Source organism: Canis aureus, chromosome 13 (assembly GCF_053574225.1).
Source record: "Canis aureus isolate CA01 chromosome 13, VMU_Caureus_v.1.0, whole genome shotgun sequence".
NCBI classification, from domain to species: domain Eukaryota; kingdom Metazoa; phylum Chordata; class Mammalia; order Carnivora; family Canidae; genus Canis; species Canis aureus.
Genome location: NC_135623.1, coordinates 13,381,143 through 13,398,839, shown reverse-complemented (window position 1 = coordinate 13,398,839; position 17,697 = coordinate 13,381,143). Strand labels below are relative to the sequence as shown.

General features: G+C 34.7%; 1 protein-coding gene across 11 annotated transcripts in view; it reads left to right on the top strand.

Moving 5' to 3' along the window:
• The window catches only part of ZMYM4 (zinc finger MYM-type containing 4), a 140,885-nt gene that overhangs the window by 62,706 nt on the left and 60,482 nt on the right, over positions 1-17,697 (top strand). For all 11 annotated transcript variants that reach the window (XM_077844792.1, XM_077844796.1, XM_077844793.1 and 8 more), the window contains one exon: positions 283-328. In XM_077844792.1, coding sequence (XP_077700918.1) covers positions 283-328 — 46 coding nt within the window. The remainder of the gene's footprint in view (positions 1-282; positions 329-17,697) is intronic.

Genomic DNA, 17,697 nt, shown 5'->3' with positions numbered 1-17,697 from the left:
TACACAACTATCTATCTTGTGACGTAAAAGTGATTTAAAAATAAGCTATATGAAAAAAACTATATGAGGGCATGTATTTGTTTTTGGTTTGGGATTTTTCACATAAGGATTTCTTTTGTTTTTTCTAAATTATATTTTACTCTATTTGGCCGTGTTTTATGTTGTGAATTTGTATACTTTGGGTTGAAAATTACAGCTTTTGGGGAGTGAGGAAAGATGCCAGAAGGTATGATAGAATCTGACAATAATGTTACTTTTCTTTTTCCTTTTTTGCTTTTTCAGTTTGAGCAGAAAACTGGTGCAGTTTTTGATGAAATTGTAGAGAACTGTAAGTACCACTTTAGAAAAAAAAAACCAGTCATGTCTTTAGATAGATAATAATTGAGTCTCCATTTATCTGTAACAGCTTTTGGTTAGAGCTTACTAACGTGATGGTACAATTTGATTCAGTTTAGATCTCATCACCCTGTTGGTATTTTTAGCAAGTTAATCTTAATTTTGTAAGAGTTTTAGATTTTTTAGTAAATATTTTATTTTCAGTTATTAATGTTGAAATATTGCCACACTTTATGTATGAATCATATAGAAGTTTAGACATACCATTTGGTAAAGGTTTCTACTTTGTTTAAGGGTCTCTTAGTTTTCTGTGTATATTCTTTCAGTGTTACATAATTCTCTTAAAAAAAATCCAGCTTTGTTTCTTAGGATTATAAAAGTAATACATTCAATTTTACGATACAAAAATGAAAAAAGCAGAAAATGAAAGTCTTTGTCTTTACTGTTCTCTGAAGATAACCAGTTTTAAAAGTTAAATATATATCTTTCCAGACTTTTTTTCTGTGAATATTCTAGATCTATATATGGTGAATGGGGATGTATGTCTGTAGGGATCATGTGGGTACTGTTCTTGCTTTTTTCATTCAGCTGCTTATACATCTTTCTGTGTCAATGGATTTTGAATTATTACGTCCTTTCTGATGGCTACTTGGTATTTTATTATATGGCTGTATTATAATTTAACCAACTTCCTGTTTTATATATGTATTTATCTTCAGTTTTTCATTATTTACAAACAATATTGAGTATGTATTCCTATATACATTTTTGTCTACTTGTTGAAGTAGACAGAGGGAGTATATCCTTTTCTCTAGAATAAAGTCTAAGAATAGAACTGATGAATCATCAAAGGATGTTTGTGTGCTTATGAAGGATGGATTTTGTTATCTAGAGTTACAGAGTCAAAGAGAATATACATTTCTTTTTTTTTTTTCTTTAAGGTAACTTCCATTAGGATCTATGACTGCAGTTTTTTTCTCTTTGGAATTTAGTTTTTTTATTTTTTATTACTTTTATTTTTTTTATTTTTAATTTTTTTTAGTTTTTTATTTTTATTTTTATTTATTTATTTATTTTTTATTTTTATTTATTTATTTTTTTTGGAATTAGTTTATTAATATTTTTTGAGGGGATCCCTGGGTGGTGCAGCGGTTTGGCGCCTGCCTTTGGCCCAGGGCGCGATCCTGGAGAACTGGGATCGAGTCCCACATCGGGCTCCCGGTGCATGGAGCCTGCTTCTCCCTCTGCCTGTGTCTCTGCCTCTCTCTCTCTCTCTCTCTCTCTCTGTGTGACTATCATAAATAAATTAAAAAAAAAATTAAAAATTGTCATCTTTTTACCATCACGATTTTTAGTGTTGGTTAAAAATGTTTTCCTTATCTTTTGAATATTTGCTATCCTAGTTTCTTGTAGTACTTAGAAAATATTTTTGTAAAATATTAAATAAACATAAATATTTATGACATGTGAGCTATATTAAAAATAAAAACCCTTGGCTTCATCACCCAGCTTTTTAAGAATGTACATTATCATGCCATTTTGTTCTTCTCTCCAAATAGCTATTATCCTGGATTTTGCTTATTTCCTTTACATTATTAATCAAGATGTTGTTTAGTTTTGTTTATGGACTTTGTGTTGTTTTTGAATTATACTGTATACGTTGCTACTTTGTAAAAATTATATATTTCTGAGATTTGTACTGTTGCATGTAGCTCTTGTCCATTTATCACTGATATGTATGTATTAAATACTTTATAGTTTTTATTTTTTTTTAAATTGGTACAAAACACATATCCTAAAATTTAGCATCTTAATTACTATCTTTAAAAATTTATTTATGCGTTTTAGGGGGGAGAGAGAAAGAGATCCTGTGTGAGCAGGGGGCGGAGCAGAGAGAGAGGGAGAGACAGCAGCCTCAAGCAGGACCCGAGATGGGGCTCAGTGCCAGGACCCAGAGATCATGAACTCAGCAGAAACCAAGAATTGGGTGATTCACTGACTGAGCCATCCCTGTGCCCCCCATCTTAATTATTTTAAGATTATTTTAATCTCAGTGTTTTAAGACTGAGCCACCCAGGTGCCTTTATTTATTGTCTTTTATTTTTTTTAAGGAAAGAAATATATATATATTTTAAAGATTTTTATTCATTTATTTGAGAGAGAGAGAAGGAAAGAGCACAAGCAGGGTGAGTAGCAGAGGAAGAGGAAGAAGCAGGCTCCCAGCCCAGCACTGAGCCTGATGGAGGGCTTGATCCTAGGACCCGAGGATCATGAAGGGACTCCTGACCCCTGAGCCAAAGGGAGACACTTAACTGATTGAGCCACCCAGGCATCCCCACCCAGTTGCCTTTAAAATAGCCTTTTTAAAGAATTTTTTTTGAAAGATTTTATTTAATTATTAGAGCAAGAGAGTACACATGAGTGGGGGAAGGGTAGAGGGCGAGGGAGAAACAGGCTCCCTGCTCAGGGCTTCATCCCAGGACCCCGAGATCATGAGCCGAGCTGAAAGGCAGATGCTTAACTGACTTGAGCCACCCAGGTGTCCCAAAATAGTCCTTTTAAAAAAGAACTTTTGTTCAAACCACATTTGTCACGTCAGTCTAGTTCTTTTGGTTGGGCTTCTTTGACCTCCACTCAAACGTGAACATACTTCAGAGATTCCCCATCTGTAATCTTTGGGATCTAATTTCTTTTTTGGGGCCCCTAGAAGTCAGATTGTAGGAAGTACATTGATTGCTATTATTTCTTTTCTTTTTTTTTTTTAAGGTTTTATTTATTTATTCATTCATGAAAGACAGAGACAGAGGCAGAGAGACACAGGCAGAGGGAGAAGCAGGCTCCATGCCCAGAACCTGATATGGGAATCGATCCCAGGTCTCCAGGATCTTCCCCTGGCCAAAGGCAGCGCTAAACCGCTGAGCCACCCAGGGATCCCCTATTGTTTCTAATATTGAAAGGTCTTGGGACGCCTGGGTGGCTCGGGTTGAGCATCTGCCTTGGATTCAGGGCGTGATTCAGGGAGCCTGCTTCTCCCTCTGCCTATGTCTCTGCATCTCTTTCTGTGTCTCTCGTGAATATTTTCATTCTGCTCCATGAGCCTAGCAGAAAATGTTACAGGTCTCATTGTCACCACTGCAATAAACTGTCTCAGTGTAGCCATACGTCATACTGTTTGTATTGCAGCAATTCAACTTTACATTTGTGGATGTATTTGTAAAGGAATAATGTGTTTCCAGTAAAACTTTGGACACTGAATTTTGTGTGTGTGTGTTTTTTTTTTAAAGATTTTATTTATTTATTCATAGACTCACAGAGAGAGGCAGAGACACAGGCAGAGGGAGAAGCAGGCTCCATGCAGGGAACCCGATGTGGGACTCGATCCTGGGTCTCCAGGACCACACCCCAGGCTGCAGGTGGCGCCAAACCGCTGTGCCACCAGGGCTGCCCTGGACACTGAATTTTGAATTTCACATAATTTTCCATTGTCAGGAAATGCTTTTCCTTTGATGTTTTTTTTTTTTTTTCTCCAACCATTTGAAAAATGTGAAAACCATTCTTAGCTCATAGGTTGTACCAAAAAACTCCCCGCCAAAAAACAGTTGGCTTCTGGATTTGGTATGTAGGCATAGTTTACCTACTCTTGCTCTAGAGTGTATATATGGGAAGATGATTGCTGAGGCCTAAGCTGTGTATATTCTCAACTTTACCTGAAATGCAAAATTTATTTTCCTGAGTAGTTTTATCTATTTACACTTAGACCATTGTGGTTAGTTTTGTTTGCTGTGTATCTGGCAAACACTGATATTATCAGACTTTAAAATTTTGTCTGTATGGTGGGTATAACATGGAATCAATATTTTTTAAAAATTTGCATTTCCTTCATTAATAATTTAGTTGAATTTTTTCATGTTTATTATCCATTTCTTATTCCTTTGGCAAAATGCTGTTCAATTAAATCTCTTGCCCAGTTGCTATTGGGTTGTTGGTCTTTTCTTTCTTTCTTTTTTTTTTTTTTAATTTTTATTTATTTATGATAGTCACAGAGAGAGAAAGAGAGAGAGGCAGAGACACAGGCAGAGGGAGAAGCAGGCTCCATGCACTGGGAGCCCGATGTGGGATTCGATCCCGGGTCTTCAGGATCGCGCCCTGGGCCAAAGGCAGGCGCCAAACCGCTGCGCCACCCAGGGATCCCTTGTTGGTCTTTTCTTAACTGAATTGTGGAGCTCAGTAAATACCTGGAGAAAATTTCGTGGCTTATAGCTATTGCAAATAACTTCTCCAAATCCATGACTTTTTAAAGTTTTTGCATAAGCAAAAGTTAATTTTAATGTGGTTGAATCATAGTAAATGTGTGAGTTTTATCCTTTATGTTTGCTTAAAAAAATGTTTTCTTTATGAAAATCTTACCAGGCTGAGATCAAGAAGATCTTGTATATTATTTCCTGAAATATTCATTGTTTTTCTCTCTCACATGTAGGTCTTGATTTATCTTAGATTTAATTGTTTATATATCTTGGGCTAGGGAACTTTTTTTGTTTTTATCATAATGCTAACAAATTGTCTCACCACCATTTATCATGTACTGTTTCCTTTTTCTGGTGGTCTGGAAAACTACTCTATAATGTGTATCTGGGCTTTTTTCCACATTTTCAGTTAGGCTATTTGTTTATTCCTAGGCCAGTACCATGTTTTAATTAATTTGATATATAATAAAGTCTTGATAATCTGATATTTAACATTCCAGAAATTGCCTATTCTTGCCAGTGTTCATTTTAGAAATATTTTGCCGAGTTCCTAACAAAGCAAAATCAGATAACAACAACAAAAAAAATCTTATTGGGAATTGATTGGAATTTTCCTGAGTCTGTAGATCAACAGAGAGAATTTGTATGTATGTAGTATTGAATCTTCTATCTGTGAACTTGGTATCTTTTTCCATTTATTTAAAACTTTAATGCTTTCCAATAAATTTTTATGATCTATAAAGGATCACCTTGCAACCTTTTTTTGTGTTTTTGCATTTATTATTATTATTTTTTTGTTTTAGCATTTATATCTTACTTATTTTTAGATGTAGGATAGGATAAGATTAGAGTTCACTTTCTTTTTTCCACATAAGTAGCTTACTGTGCTACTGCATGTTAAATAATTCATCTTTTCATCTAAATAGTTAATGTTTTTGCCACTGAACTGAATTGGCACTGAGATGTATTTAAGTTCTATATATGTGGGAATCTCTTTTTGGAAAATTTACAAAATTCTGTTAATTTTTATATATTTATAAAATATATTAATACCAAATATTTATTTCTATACCAGTATCATTGGTTTTATTTGTACTATTATAAGAAATATTTATTATCATTATGTTATTACTATGTATGTATTGGCTTTTGGGTATTGATATTTATCTGCTATGTTAAGCCTTTACCTTTTATCTTGTTATTTTATTATTTTTTTAATGTAGGCTCCACGCCCAGTGTGGAGCCTGAACTCATGACCCTGAGATCAAGATCTTAGCTGAGACTAAGAGTGGGACACTTAACCAACAGCCACCCAGGCGCCTTATCTTTTCTTATTTTAATTTTTTTTTTCTTATTTTAATTTTTTAAAGAGGTATTAGAGGAAGAGGGAGAGACAAACTCAAGCAAGCTCTGTGTCTATCACGGATCCCAAACTGGGGCTTGATCTCATGACTCTGAGATCACAACCTGAGCTGAAACCAAGAGTCGAACAGAACACTTGGCCAGCTGTGCCACCGAGGCTCCCCTAAATCTATTATTCTTTTAAAATTTCAGTCTTTGGTTATCCATACATGCGACCATATCAACTGAAAATGTTTCATTTCTTTTCCCCAGTGACAACTCAAATTACATAATTTATTATTTTTGTTAAAATCTGTAGGATTAAATTAAATGATAATCAAGGTACTTGTCATCTTTGATTAATTTATGAGTCCAGTTAATTAGTTCTCATATTTTGTTATTTAGGGCTAATTATTGTTAGTTTCTGTCACATAGGCTTAGGCTTTATTACATTTAAAAAATATATTCCCAGGGACCCCTTGGGTGGCTCAGTGGTTGAGTGTCTGCCTTTGGCCCAGGATCACTTGATGGTTTTAGTTTTAGCTTTTATAATTAGGTTCATCATCCACTTCAAGTTAGTTTTTGTATATAGTGTAATATAGGAGTCAAATATATAATTTTTATGTGTGGATATCTAGTTGAGTCAGCACCATTTATGGAAAAAATTATTCTTTCTGATTGATTTACCTTGGTACTTTTGTTGAAAATCAGTTCATCTGCATGTTGGGTCGATTTCTTGGTCCCATGAGGTTCTTTGGATCTATATGTCTATTCTTATGCTGATACCACACTGTCTTGATTAATTTTATACTAAATCACATATCAAATTTGTTTTACTATTCTAGATATTTTGCATTTTCATGCAATTTTGCAGAAGCAGCTTGTCAATTTCTATGAAAAAACTTATTGGGGTTTGACTGGTATTATGTTGGGTCTGTAGATCAGTTTGGGGAGAACTGATATCTAAATAATAATGTTTTCCAATTCATGAATATTATATACCTTTCAATTTATTTAGGTACTTCTTAAATTTCTCCCAGCAATATATTGTAGTTTTCAGTGTACAGGTCTTTTACATATTTTGTTATCTCTATACATTTTTAATTTCTTGTGCTATTGTGAGATAATGAAAAGTTAAATTTATTATTCAGGTACAATGTACAGATAAAAATTTACCATATTTTAAGATTATTTTTAATTGAACTTTGCACTTTGAAATGATTATAGATTTCTAAAATGAGTTCATGTGGTCTTCCAACTCTATTATTTTGTTTTTTAAGATTTTATTTATATGAGAGAGAGCATGAGCAGGGAGAGGGGCAGAAGGAGGGAGAGAAGCAGGCTCCCTTTGAGGAGGGAGCTTGAGGCAGGGCTTGACCTCAGGACCTGAGCTGAAGGCTGATTGAGCCACCCAGGTGCCCCATTCCACCTCTGTTGTTTTTTTGTTTTTTTGTTTTTAGATTTTATTTATTTATTCATGAGAGACAAAGAGAGGCAGAGACACAGGCAGAGGGAGAAGCAGGCTCCATGCAGGGAGCCCGACATGGGACTCTATCCTGGGTCTCCAGGATCACACCCCGGGCTGCAGGCAGCGCTAAACCACCAGGGCTGCCCTCCACTTCTATTGTTAAATGTTTTATCTGTAGTCCTTTGCATTTACATATATATTTTAGAATTTCCATATAAATTTATACAAATAAGCTACTGGGACTTTGATTGGAATTGCAATATCTGTAGATTAATTTGGGGGGAGAAATGACATATTAAATATATGGGATTTTCTTATTTAGGTTTTCTCTAAATGTCTAAATATTTTTAGATTATTAAGTTTTTAAGTAATCTTATACTTCTATAGATTTTGTATGTATTTTATAAAATCTAAGTATCTCTGTTTTTTGTCCAATATTTCGTCTGGATTTTTTATTTGTGGATAAATTGATGGACAGCTTTCCCCCACAGAGATAGCCAGTTATTCCTTCCTAAGTAAGTGAATAATCATCCTTTCTTTGCTTACTTGAAATGTAGTATTCCTATTTTTCATTACAGTGTAATGATTGAAAAAAGTATTTTTTTCTCGTTTCCAAATGACCTTTATTATTTTTGTAGATATCCTCCCTCAGGTTGAGGACTTTGTCTTTATTGTTTGCTGAAAGATTATTTTTCATGAATGCATATTAAATTTTGTCATGATTTCTCTTTACTGAGATGGTTAATGTTTTTTTCCTTTATCGTATTATGTGGTAATTGATTTTTCAATACTTTTTTTTTAAGATTTTATTTATTTATTCATGAGAGACAAGATCCCAAAGTTCCGGGATCATGCCCTGAGCCAAAGGCAAATGCTCAACCTCTGAGCCACCCAAGATTTTTCAATCAAAAATTCAATCAAAAAATTTCAATCAAAATTTTCAAAAATCAGAGCCACCCTGATTTTTCAATACTAAACCCACTTTGCATTCATGGGATAAATCCTACTTTGTGATGATGTATTATTTGTTTTATATATTTACATTCAATTTGCTAATATTTTAAGTGTGCCAATATTTTAAGCACCTGTGTTTATGAAGGATATTGATGTAAAGTTTTTTGTTTCAAAGATTTTATTATTTATTATTTTAAATTTTTATTATTTTATTTATTTATTTGAGAGAGAAAAAGAGAGATCAAAGCTGGGGAGGAGCAGAGGGAGAAGGACAAACATACTCCTGAGTATAGAGTATAGAGCCCCATCCAGGGCTTGATCCCACAACCCTGAAATCATGACCTGAGCTGAAATCAAGAGTCAGATCTTCAACTGACTGAGCTACCAGGCACTGCAAGTTCTCTTTTGTAATGTGTTTCTCTGGTTCTGGTTGCAGAGTAATACTGGCTTTATAAAATTAGGAAGGGATGCCTGGGTTGCTCATTGTTTGAGTGTCTGTCTACAGCTCAGGTCATGATCCCAGAGTTTTAGGATTGAGGTCCACATTGTGCTCCCCATGGGGAGCCTGCTTCTCCCTCTGCCTGTGTCTCTGCCTCTCTTTCTGTGTCTCTCATGAATGAATAAATTCTTAAAAAATATTAGAAGTATTCCTTTCTCTTATATTTACTGAAAGAATTCATGTAAGATGAGTATTACATTTCTTTAAATGTTTTATTTAGTTTATTAGTAAAGTCTTTGGGCCTCGTACTGTTCAGATTTTCTTTTTCTTTCTGGTCTTATTTGGCAATTCACACCGTTCAAGGCATTTCCTTTAAGTCAGCATAGTTGAATAGAACTTTGCATGATGATGGAAATGTTCTGTATGTACATTGTTAATGTATGGTAGCCACTAGCTATTTGTGTCAGTTGAATATTTGAAATGTCATTAGTGCAGAACTGAAGTTACAAGTTTATTTATTTTAAATAGCTATAGGTGGCTTTTGGTTTTGTGTATTGGACAGTGAAGATCTAAACTGTCAAATTAAATTCCATAAAGTTCTTTTTTTTTTTTTAAGATTTATTTATTTATTTATGATAGACATAGAGAGAGAGAGAGGCAGAGACACAGGGGGAGGGAGACGCAGGCTCCATGCGGGAGCCCGACGCGGGACTCGATCCCGAGACTCCAGGATCGCGCCCTGGGCCAAAGGCAGGCGCTAAACCGCTGAGCCACCCAGGGATCCCCTATTTCCATAAAGTTCTAAATTTTAAAATGCGTTGTCATCAAACTATTCATAGAATTTTAAAATTTATTCTTAATTGAGTGTTTATATTTTCTTTATTTTTAGCCTCTATGGAATCTTTACTACTGTACCTTTCATTCCTGATACTAGTAGTTTTATGTTCTTTCTCACTTTCATTATATTAATATTTTTATTAAAATATTTACTTGTGAAATACATAAACTAAAATTCACGGTCTCAGCCTTTTTTTTTTTTTTTTTTTAATAGAGAGAGGCAGAGAGAGGAGAGAGAGAATCTTAAGTAGGCTCCACACCCAGCATGTGAGCCCGACATGGGGCTCATCTCACAACCCTGAGATCATCACCTGAGCCGAAATTAAGAGTTGGATGCTTAACTGACTGAGCCACCTAGGCACTCCTACCATCTTAGCTCTTTTTAAGTTTACAATTCATAATGTTAAGTACGTTGGCATTGTTATAGAACCAATCTCCATAATACTTTTCCATCTTATAAAACTATAACGATACCTGTTAAATAATAAGTCTCTATTCCTCCTTCCTCTAGCTGTGTCACCCACCCTTCTATTTTCTATGAATTTGACCACTCCGGGGACTTCATATAAGTGGAATCATAATATGTTTACTTTTTATGACTGGCTTATTTCACTTAACATCCTCAAAGTTCATCTATATTGTAGCCTGTTCCAGAATTTCCTTTCTTTGCAATTAGTAGAATTGGTGTGTCTTGTGTTTAATGAACTCCTAAGAGTAACAAAGTGAAATTATTATTATTTTACTGATGTCATTGAGGGTAAAAATTACAAGTTACTCTGTACAGTTTTATAGTTCTTAAAATGATTTTAACATTGCAATATTTTCTGGTTATAAGGGGTAGGATAAAAGCTTAGGTTCAGGGCCTGAACAGATCCTTGTTTATCTGTATAGAAAGGGATATCAGCTGATTCTGGTGTGGCAAGAAGGGAGAGAAGATGAAAATGAAAAGTTTCATTTTAAAAATAATATAACCATGTTTTAGAAATTTTGGAATTAGAAGGAGGAATATCAGGAATGTGTAACTATAGTTTGGGAAACAGTTGGACCTGTTTCCTCATACCTCTGTGGCATTTTTCTTCTGGAATTAATGGTATAAATTACTTTTATTTTGTTAATATTTCAATTTACCCTGCTTACAAAATAATATGTTGTGAAATATAAAAACTTGTAAATGTTTTACTTCATTAAAATGTATGACACAATTTTTTTTTTTTTTTTTTTTTTTTTTTGGTGCAAGGGAGGGGAGGGGCAGAAGGAGAGAAAGAATCTTAAACAGACTCTGCTGAGTGGTGGTAGCCTGATTTGGGTCTCAGTCTCACTAACCTGAGATCATGGCCTGAGCTGAAATCAATCAAGACTCAGTTGTTCAATGGACTAAGCTACCCAGGCGCCCTTGAATGTGTCAATTAGTAGATATTGCTGTCTTCTTGATCATTCCTTTTAGAGAACTATAAATGCCAGTGAACATTCAAAAAAGTAGTCTATTGCTTTAGTTTTCCTCAGTGAAGAACAGATAGTTATCTGTTTTATAAGGTGTTTTAGAATGTGCTTTAAAATAATTTTTTTTACTTTAATAGTGTACAAAGTAGACTTTTGAAATTGATAGCATTTAACAAATTTCTGTCGGAAGTATTTGAAGTGTCAGCATTTGTTGGTCACCTTGTAGTAATAAAATCTTTGAGTTTTAAAATCGAATTGTTCTGAATATTCCACTGGTTTCAAACTGTGTTTTCCCCTTGTGGGAACAGATAAAAGCAAAAATTATTGAAAGTAAGTTCTGTGAATCTTACCTGTGAGTTTCATCTCTCCTTATTGAATGTGTAGAGGTTATATTGGCATACTTGAATAGTTCCACAATAACACATAATCAGATGAAAAGAAGACAAGAGAGCTGTAATCTTTAGTTGGGACTTCCTGAGGAAACTCATTCATCTTCATTAGGACTTGACATAGATTGTTAGTGATTGATCTGACTGAAGTAAATGGTTCATCTCTGGTGTGGTGGGGCATTCATTGGTTCATCTTTGTTGGTAGAAGATTCAGGTGGGGCTTTGCGGAAGAAATTGGACCAGCTAAGAAGTTTGACTTGGTTAATCATCTGAAGATTGCTTTCAACCGCGGGGTGCAGTGATCTATTATCTGCATAGTTTATTTGTGACTGGTTCATAAAAAACTAGAGCCTGCTACTCAAAGTGTAGTCTGTGGATCAGTAGTATTAGCATCATCTGGGAGTATGTTAGAGCTCAAATTCTGGCTCTCATCCTTGACCTACAGAACCAGAATCTTTGGGCGATGATGTAGAACTCAGGTATCTATTTCTGGCAAGTTCACGAAGAGATTATGATGGAGAGTAATCACTCAGAAAGCATTGCTTTTCACTCAATGATATTCAAGCATTACTGTGCATTAGAAGTAAAATTATTTAGGAGTGCTTTTTTTTTTAAGATTTTATTTATTTATTCATGAGAGACACAGAGAGAGGCAGAGACACAGGTAGAGGGAAAAGCAGGCTCCATGCAGGGAGCCCGATGTGGGACTCGATCCCAGGATCATGACCTGTGCCAAAGGCAGACGCTTAGCCGCTGAGCCACCCAGGCATCCCAGGGGTGCTTGTTTTTAGATTTTAAAGTGAGATGAAATTTACATGTAGCATTGGATTAGTTTTATGTGTACAACATATTGCTTTGCTTTACGTATGTATTATAAAATGATTACCACAATAAGTTTAGTTAACATCCATTGCCAAAAAAAAAAAAAAAAAAAAAACATCCATTGCCAGTTACTTATTTTAATTTTGGAACACTGTTAGAAATTTATTTTACCTGGAGACCTATGTGTGTACAAGCATTTTTCATAGTACTACTGACACTCTGAATGGTATACTTTGTTTTCTGTTCTAGCCTTTTTTTTTTTTCCTAACTCCACACCCAACATGGGGCTTGAACTCACAACCCTGAAATGAAGAGTCATATTTCTGTGCTTGCTGATCCAGCCAGGTGTCTCTTATAGCCTATTAAAAGACAATTTTCCTGGCCCTTGCTTACTAATTAATGGGTGATACTTGCAGTTTGAAATAACACTGGATTGTTGTATTCTAATTATTATCCTGTTAACGTGAAAAATTTTGGGGATCCCTGGGTGGCTCAACGGTTTAGTGCCTGCCTTCGGCTTGGGGTGTGATCCTGGAGTCCCGGAATCAAGTCCCACATTGGGCTCCCTGTATGGACCCTGCTTCTCCCCCTGCCTGTGTCTCTGCGCCTCTCTCTCTCTCTCTCTCTGTCTCTCATGAATAAATAAAATCTTTAAAAAAATAGAAAACATGAAAACTTATCTCTTGGTTACTGGCCTATTAGTAGCCAGGATTGTTTTTCATCTTAGGATCATATATATGAATTACTATTCTTTCTATTATTCTAAGTGTGCCCTAATGAGAATCAGGGTCTGTCAATAAGAGCAGAAGCTGGAATGACTGTCGAAAAGCAGCTAGTACTTTCAGACAAAGCCATGTAAATTCAGCTGTTGATGAATTGCATGTTTACCAAATGTCCATTGTTTCCAAACCCATTTCTTTTAGTAGTACTTGTCAATGTAATTGTGTGATTTTAATTATTTTTACACTAATGAAATATCCTCTGGAAAGTGAGGTGTTTCTGTGAATAATTTGAATGCTTTGGAAAAACTTAGTAAGTCAGTAAAAACATGGAGATGCAAGTATCTTTATTTTGTCATTCTGCTTTAAAGAAATGAAAATTGCAATCATGAACTTTGCATTATAGGTTTGACTTGTTCAAAAAAGAACTCAGATTAGCATGCACCTTTTGCAAGTCTTGGTTGATCATCCAATGACTGGCCAGTGTGCCTTTCTATATTCCAAATAAAAGCAAATGTTTCATTTTTTTAATGATTCCTGATTTTATTGGATTTTTAACTATTAAACTACATTCCTGATCTTCTCCCTCCAGTGAGGCTTTCATTATTAAGGAAATTTTATTTTATTGAGTAACAATAAATCATCTCTTAGAAATGTCTCTCACAAAATACTAATTTTACCTTTTAATTAAAATGAACCAAGATTACCTCATTTTTTGCTTATTGTTACTTGTTTTACATTCTTCAGTTTGTTTTCTTTTGATTTTTTTAAATATAAGAGAAAAGCAGCCTCAGAATTGTTAGAAAACCATGATTTTTAAAGTTAAAATTATAATATTTATTTCTGAAAATTATGCTTTGATTAAAAGCAAAAATGTGTGAAGGAATCAAGTAATATATTGGCAATGAAAGTAACAGCCCTTTTGCAGTGTTCATTTATGTGTTTATTGGATTTCTTAGTTGGTGTTTGTACCTTAACATGAAATGGTTCTTAGGTATAGTGTAGAAATATCAGTATGCTTCTTAAAGCAAAGTCTAAGCATGAAGACCAGAAATAAAAGCTGACTTGGCATCATGACATTTACTTTCATTATAAAACACAGTGTCCTTAAATTGCTTAAAATAACTTCCATTCTACTTTCACAAAGTCTTACAACTTACTTGCATTTAACACATGTGTTCCTTTCATTCTTTTACAATGGAAGTTTATGTACAGATCACATCCCCTATTGCACATAGATTTTTCTTCTGATCTCATTAGTTGTTCCTTCTTTATTGGATCATTCCCGTGTGCATACTACAAGCTGTAATAGTCTCCATTTTAAAAAAACAACAACAAAACCAACAACTCACAAGGAAGTTAAAAAAGTAACAAGGAAAACAGAACATAAATTCATAGAAAAACCTTTTCTACAGATTTTAATCCAGTTTCTGCTTATTTTCTTTAATTTGGGCACAGTTCTTTTAGAGAGTTGTGAGTACTTAAGGTTCCCTCTTTCTGTCTTTTCCGTCTCTGTTGGGATCATCCCACTCCAGCTTGTACACTCATCTTTCCACTGATAAAGCTCTTGTCAAGTTAGAAGTTCATTTCAGCTTTGCCAATATTGATACCATTCTTAACCTTCATTTTATGTGTTATCTGAGCAGCAGTTGCTATGGTTGATCAGTCCTTCCTTATTCATTTTTTTAAATTTTTATTTTGTTTTATTTTATTTATTTTATTTTATTTATTTTTATTGGTGTTCAATTTACCAACATACAGAATAACCCCCAGTGCCTGTCACCCATTCACTCCCAACCCCCACCCTCCTCCCCTTCTACCACCCCTAGTTCGTTTCCCAGAGTTAGCAGTCTTTACGTTCTGTCTCCCTTTCTGATATTTCCCACACATTTCTTCTCCCTTCCCTTATATTCCCTTTCACTATTATTTATATTCCCCAAATGAATGAGAACATATAATGTTTGTCCTTCTCCGACTGACTTACTTCACTCAGCAGTCCTTCCTTATTCAAATACTTGCTTGGGTAGCCTGGCTGGCTCAGTTGTTTAAGATCTGCCTTTGGCTCAGGTCAGGATCCTGATGTCCTAGGAACTAGCTGGGCATTGCATCAGGCTCCCTGGCTCAGTGGGAAGCCTGCTTCTCCTTCTCCTTCCAGCTTGTGCTCTCTCTTGCTGTCTCTGTCTCTCTCTCAAATAAATAAAATCTTAAAAAAAAAAAAATCCAAACAAAACTTCCTTCACTTAGCTTATTTGATATCAGTCACCTAGTTTTCCTCCTGCCTCATTGGCTGTTGCATCTTACTTCCTTTTCCTGATTCTTTCCTTTCTACCAGATTTCCACATGTTGAAGAGGACTATTTAGCTTTCTTCCATCCGTGGTAAATAAATTGGCTAGGTGATCTCATCTAGTTCCATAAATTTTAAGTGCCATCTCAGGCAGCCCCGGTGGCGCAGTGGTTTAGCGACGCCTGCAGCCCAGGGTGTGATCCTGGAGACCCAGGATCAAGTCCCACGTCGGGCTCCCTGCATGGAGCCTGCTTCTCCCTCTGCCTGTGTCTCTGCCCCCCCCTCCCCGTCTCTCATGAATAAATAAATAAAATATTAAAAAAAAATTTTAAGTACCATCTCTTCATTGATCCCCAAATATATATGTCATTGCTTGGCAAGATTTTGCTTTCTAATTCTTCTTTAATGTATCTCCAGTTGAAGATTTAATAAGGTTCTCAAAATTAACAGGCTCAGAGCCTAGTTACCCCTTTCCTGTGTGTTCCTCCCTTAGAGTTCCCATCTCAAGATATGATACCCTGTGTGTTATCCTTTGCTTCTTTCATATCCAATTTCTGATATATCGGGCGATGCCACTAACTTTTAATACATACCCAAATGTGATTGTTTCTCCCCACATTCATTACTATCGTGGTCTTAGCCTCCAGTTTTTCCTTGGATTATTGCAGTAGTCTCCTAACTGTTCTTAATTCCATTCTTTTTTCTCTATAATATTTAACAGCCTTAAAGAAATACAGAAGCTAAGGTGATCCTTGTAAAATATAAATCATGTTAATCCCTCTCCATGAGCTTTTAATTACTTCCTTTCATACTTGAATATATTGCATTTTTTCCTATGGTCTGCAAATTAATAATAGACCTGTCCTCTGGCATTTTCTCTCTTCTCATTTTTTAGCACTCTTCCTTTCACTCATTCAGTTCTAGCCATATGGTCCTTGCTTTTCTTCACATATGCCAAGCATGTTCACAGTGTCTAACAGCTAGGAGTTTTCCATGAGAAATTTATGCTTTACGAGTTTCATTAGCTGCTGTGATCCCCAAATAAGTGTAATATCATGCTTTGTTCTGCAGATCTAGGCTCTGAGAAACAGAAGCGGTTTCTTTTGTTTGATTATTTGGGCCTCGAGGATGAGTGGAATTCTTGTCCAGTTAATTACTTATCTTAATATAACTAGTACTTATATTTTAACCTCATTAAGATTTGTTCAGCCTGCAGATTTCTTGTGTGATAAATAGCAAAATTTCAAATTCAGATTTGATGCTTTGTTAGAAATTGCCATCTCTGAAAAAACTTTAAATCTCAAGTGTATTGTCAAGTAAGGATAAAAATTTGTTTTCAGTAAATAGTAGATTCATGTGCTTCAAAACTCAAAAGATACAAAAAGTGTGCTTTGAAAAGTTGGTGTTTCTGTCTTCTAGCTCCTCAGTTATGATATTCATAGAAAATCAATGGAAGATTTTTTTTAATGTATAAATAATTATATATATACATACATTTTAAAATACATCAGTGATAGCCATATATGTGTGTGTGTATATATATATGTACAGATATTCTTTGTCACTTAGATATTTTTACCTAAGTAACCTGGGAAACTCATATAAAGCTTTATCTCATTCTGTTTTATAACCACATAATATAATATTGTAGGTATGTATTTTAATTAATTTAGTCTTATTGGTGGATAGGCTGTTTCCAGTTTTTGCTGCTGTATATGTTCTCTTTTCATAGTTCTCTTGCAAGATTCTGTCTGTAGGACTAATAAAACACTGTATGTTAACTATATGGAATTTTAAAAATTAAAAATCTTAAAAGTTGAAAAGCTGGCTCAAAAGGTATGTGCATTTAAAGTATGATAAATATTGCCCGACTGTTCTTTATTAGAATGGTACCAGTTTATACTCCTACAGATAGTATTTGACTGTAGCAGTTGGCAAACTTTTTTTCTTTCAAGGGCTAGATAGTAAATATTTCAAGCTTTGCAGCTCACATATGGTCTATATCACAAACTCTTCTTTGTATATATTTTTTGGCTCTTTGCCATAGTCTGACAGCTTTGGCCTGTATTATCGCTGTCAGGCTGTTATCAAAACCTTTTGTCATTATCAACCTGCTATGTGAACATGGTATCTCATTGAATTATTAATCTGTATTTCACTTAGGAGCAAAGCTCATTCTTCATGTTTCCTTTCCTGTGAAAATGTTTGTTCAAATCCTTTTCTTTTATATGCTTATTTGATTGTATTTTTATTGAGGTGTAAGAATCTTAATATTCATTAGAGAAACGATCCTTTCTGGTAGAGTATACAATAAAAATTTTCAACCAGTTTATCTATAATCTTGGTTTGCTTTGTGTTTTCTTCTCTTTAGAATTTTTTTTAAAGATTTATTTATTTTAGAGAGAGAGGGTGTACATGAGTGG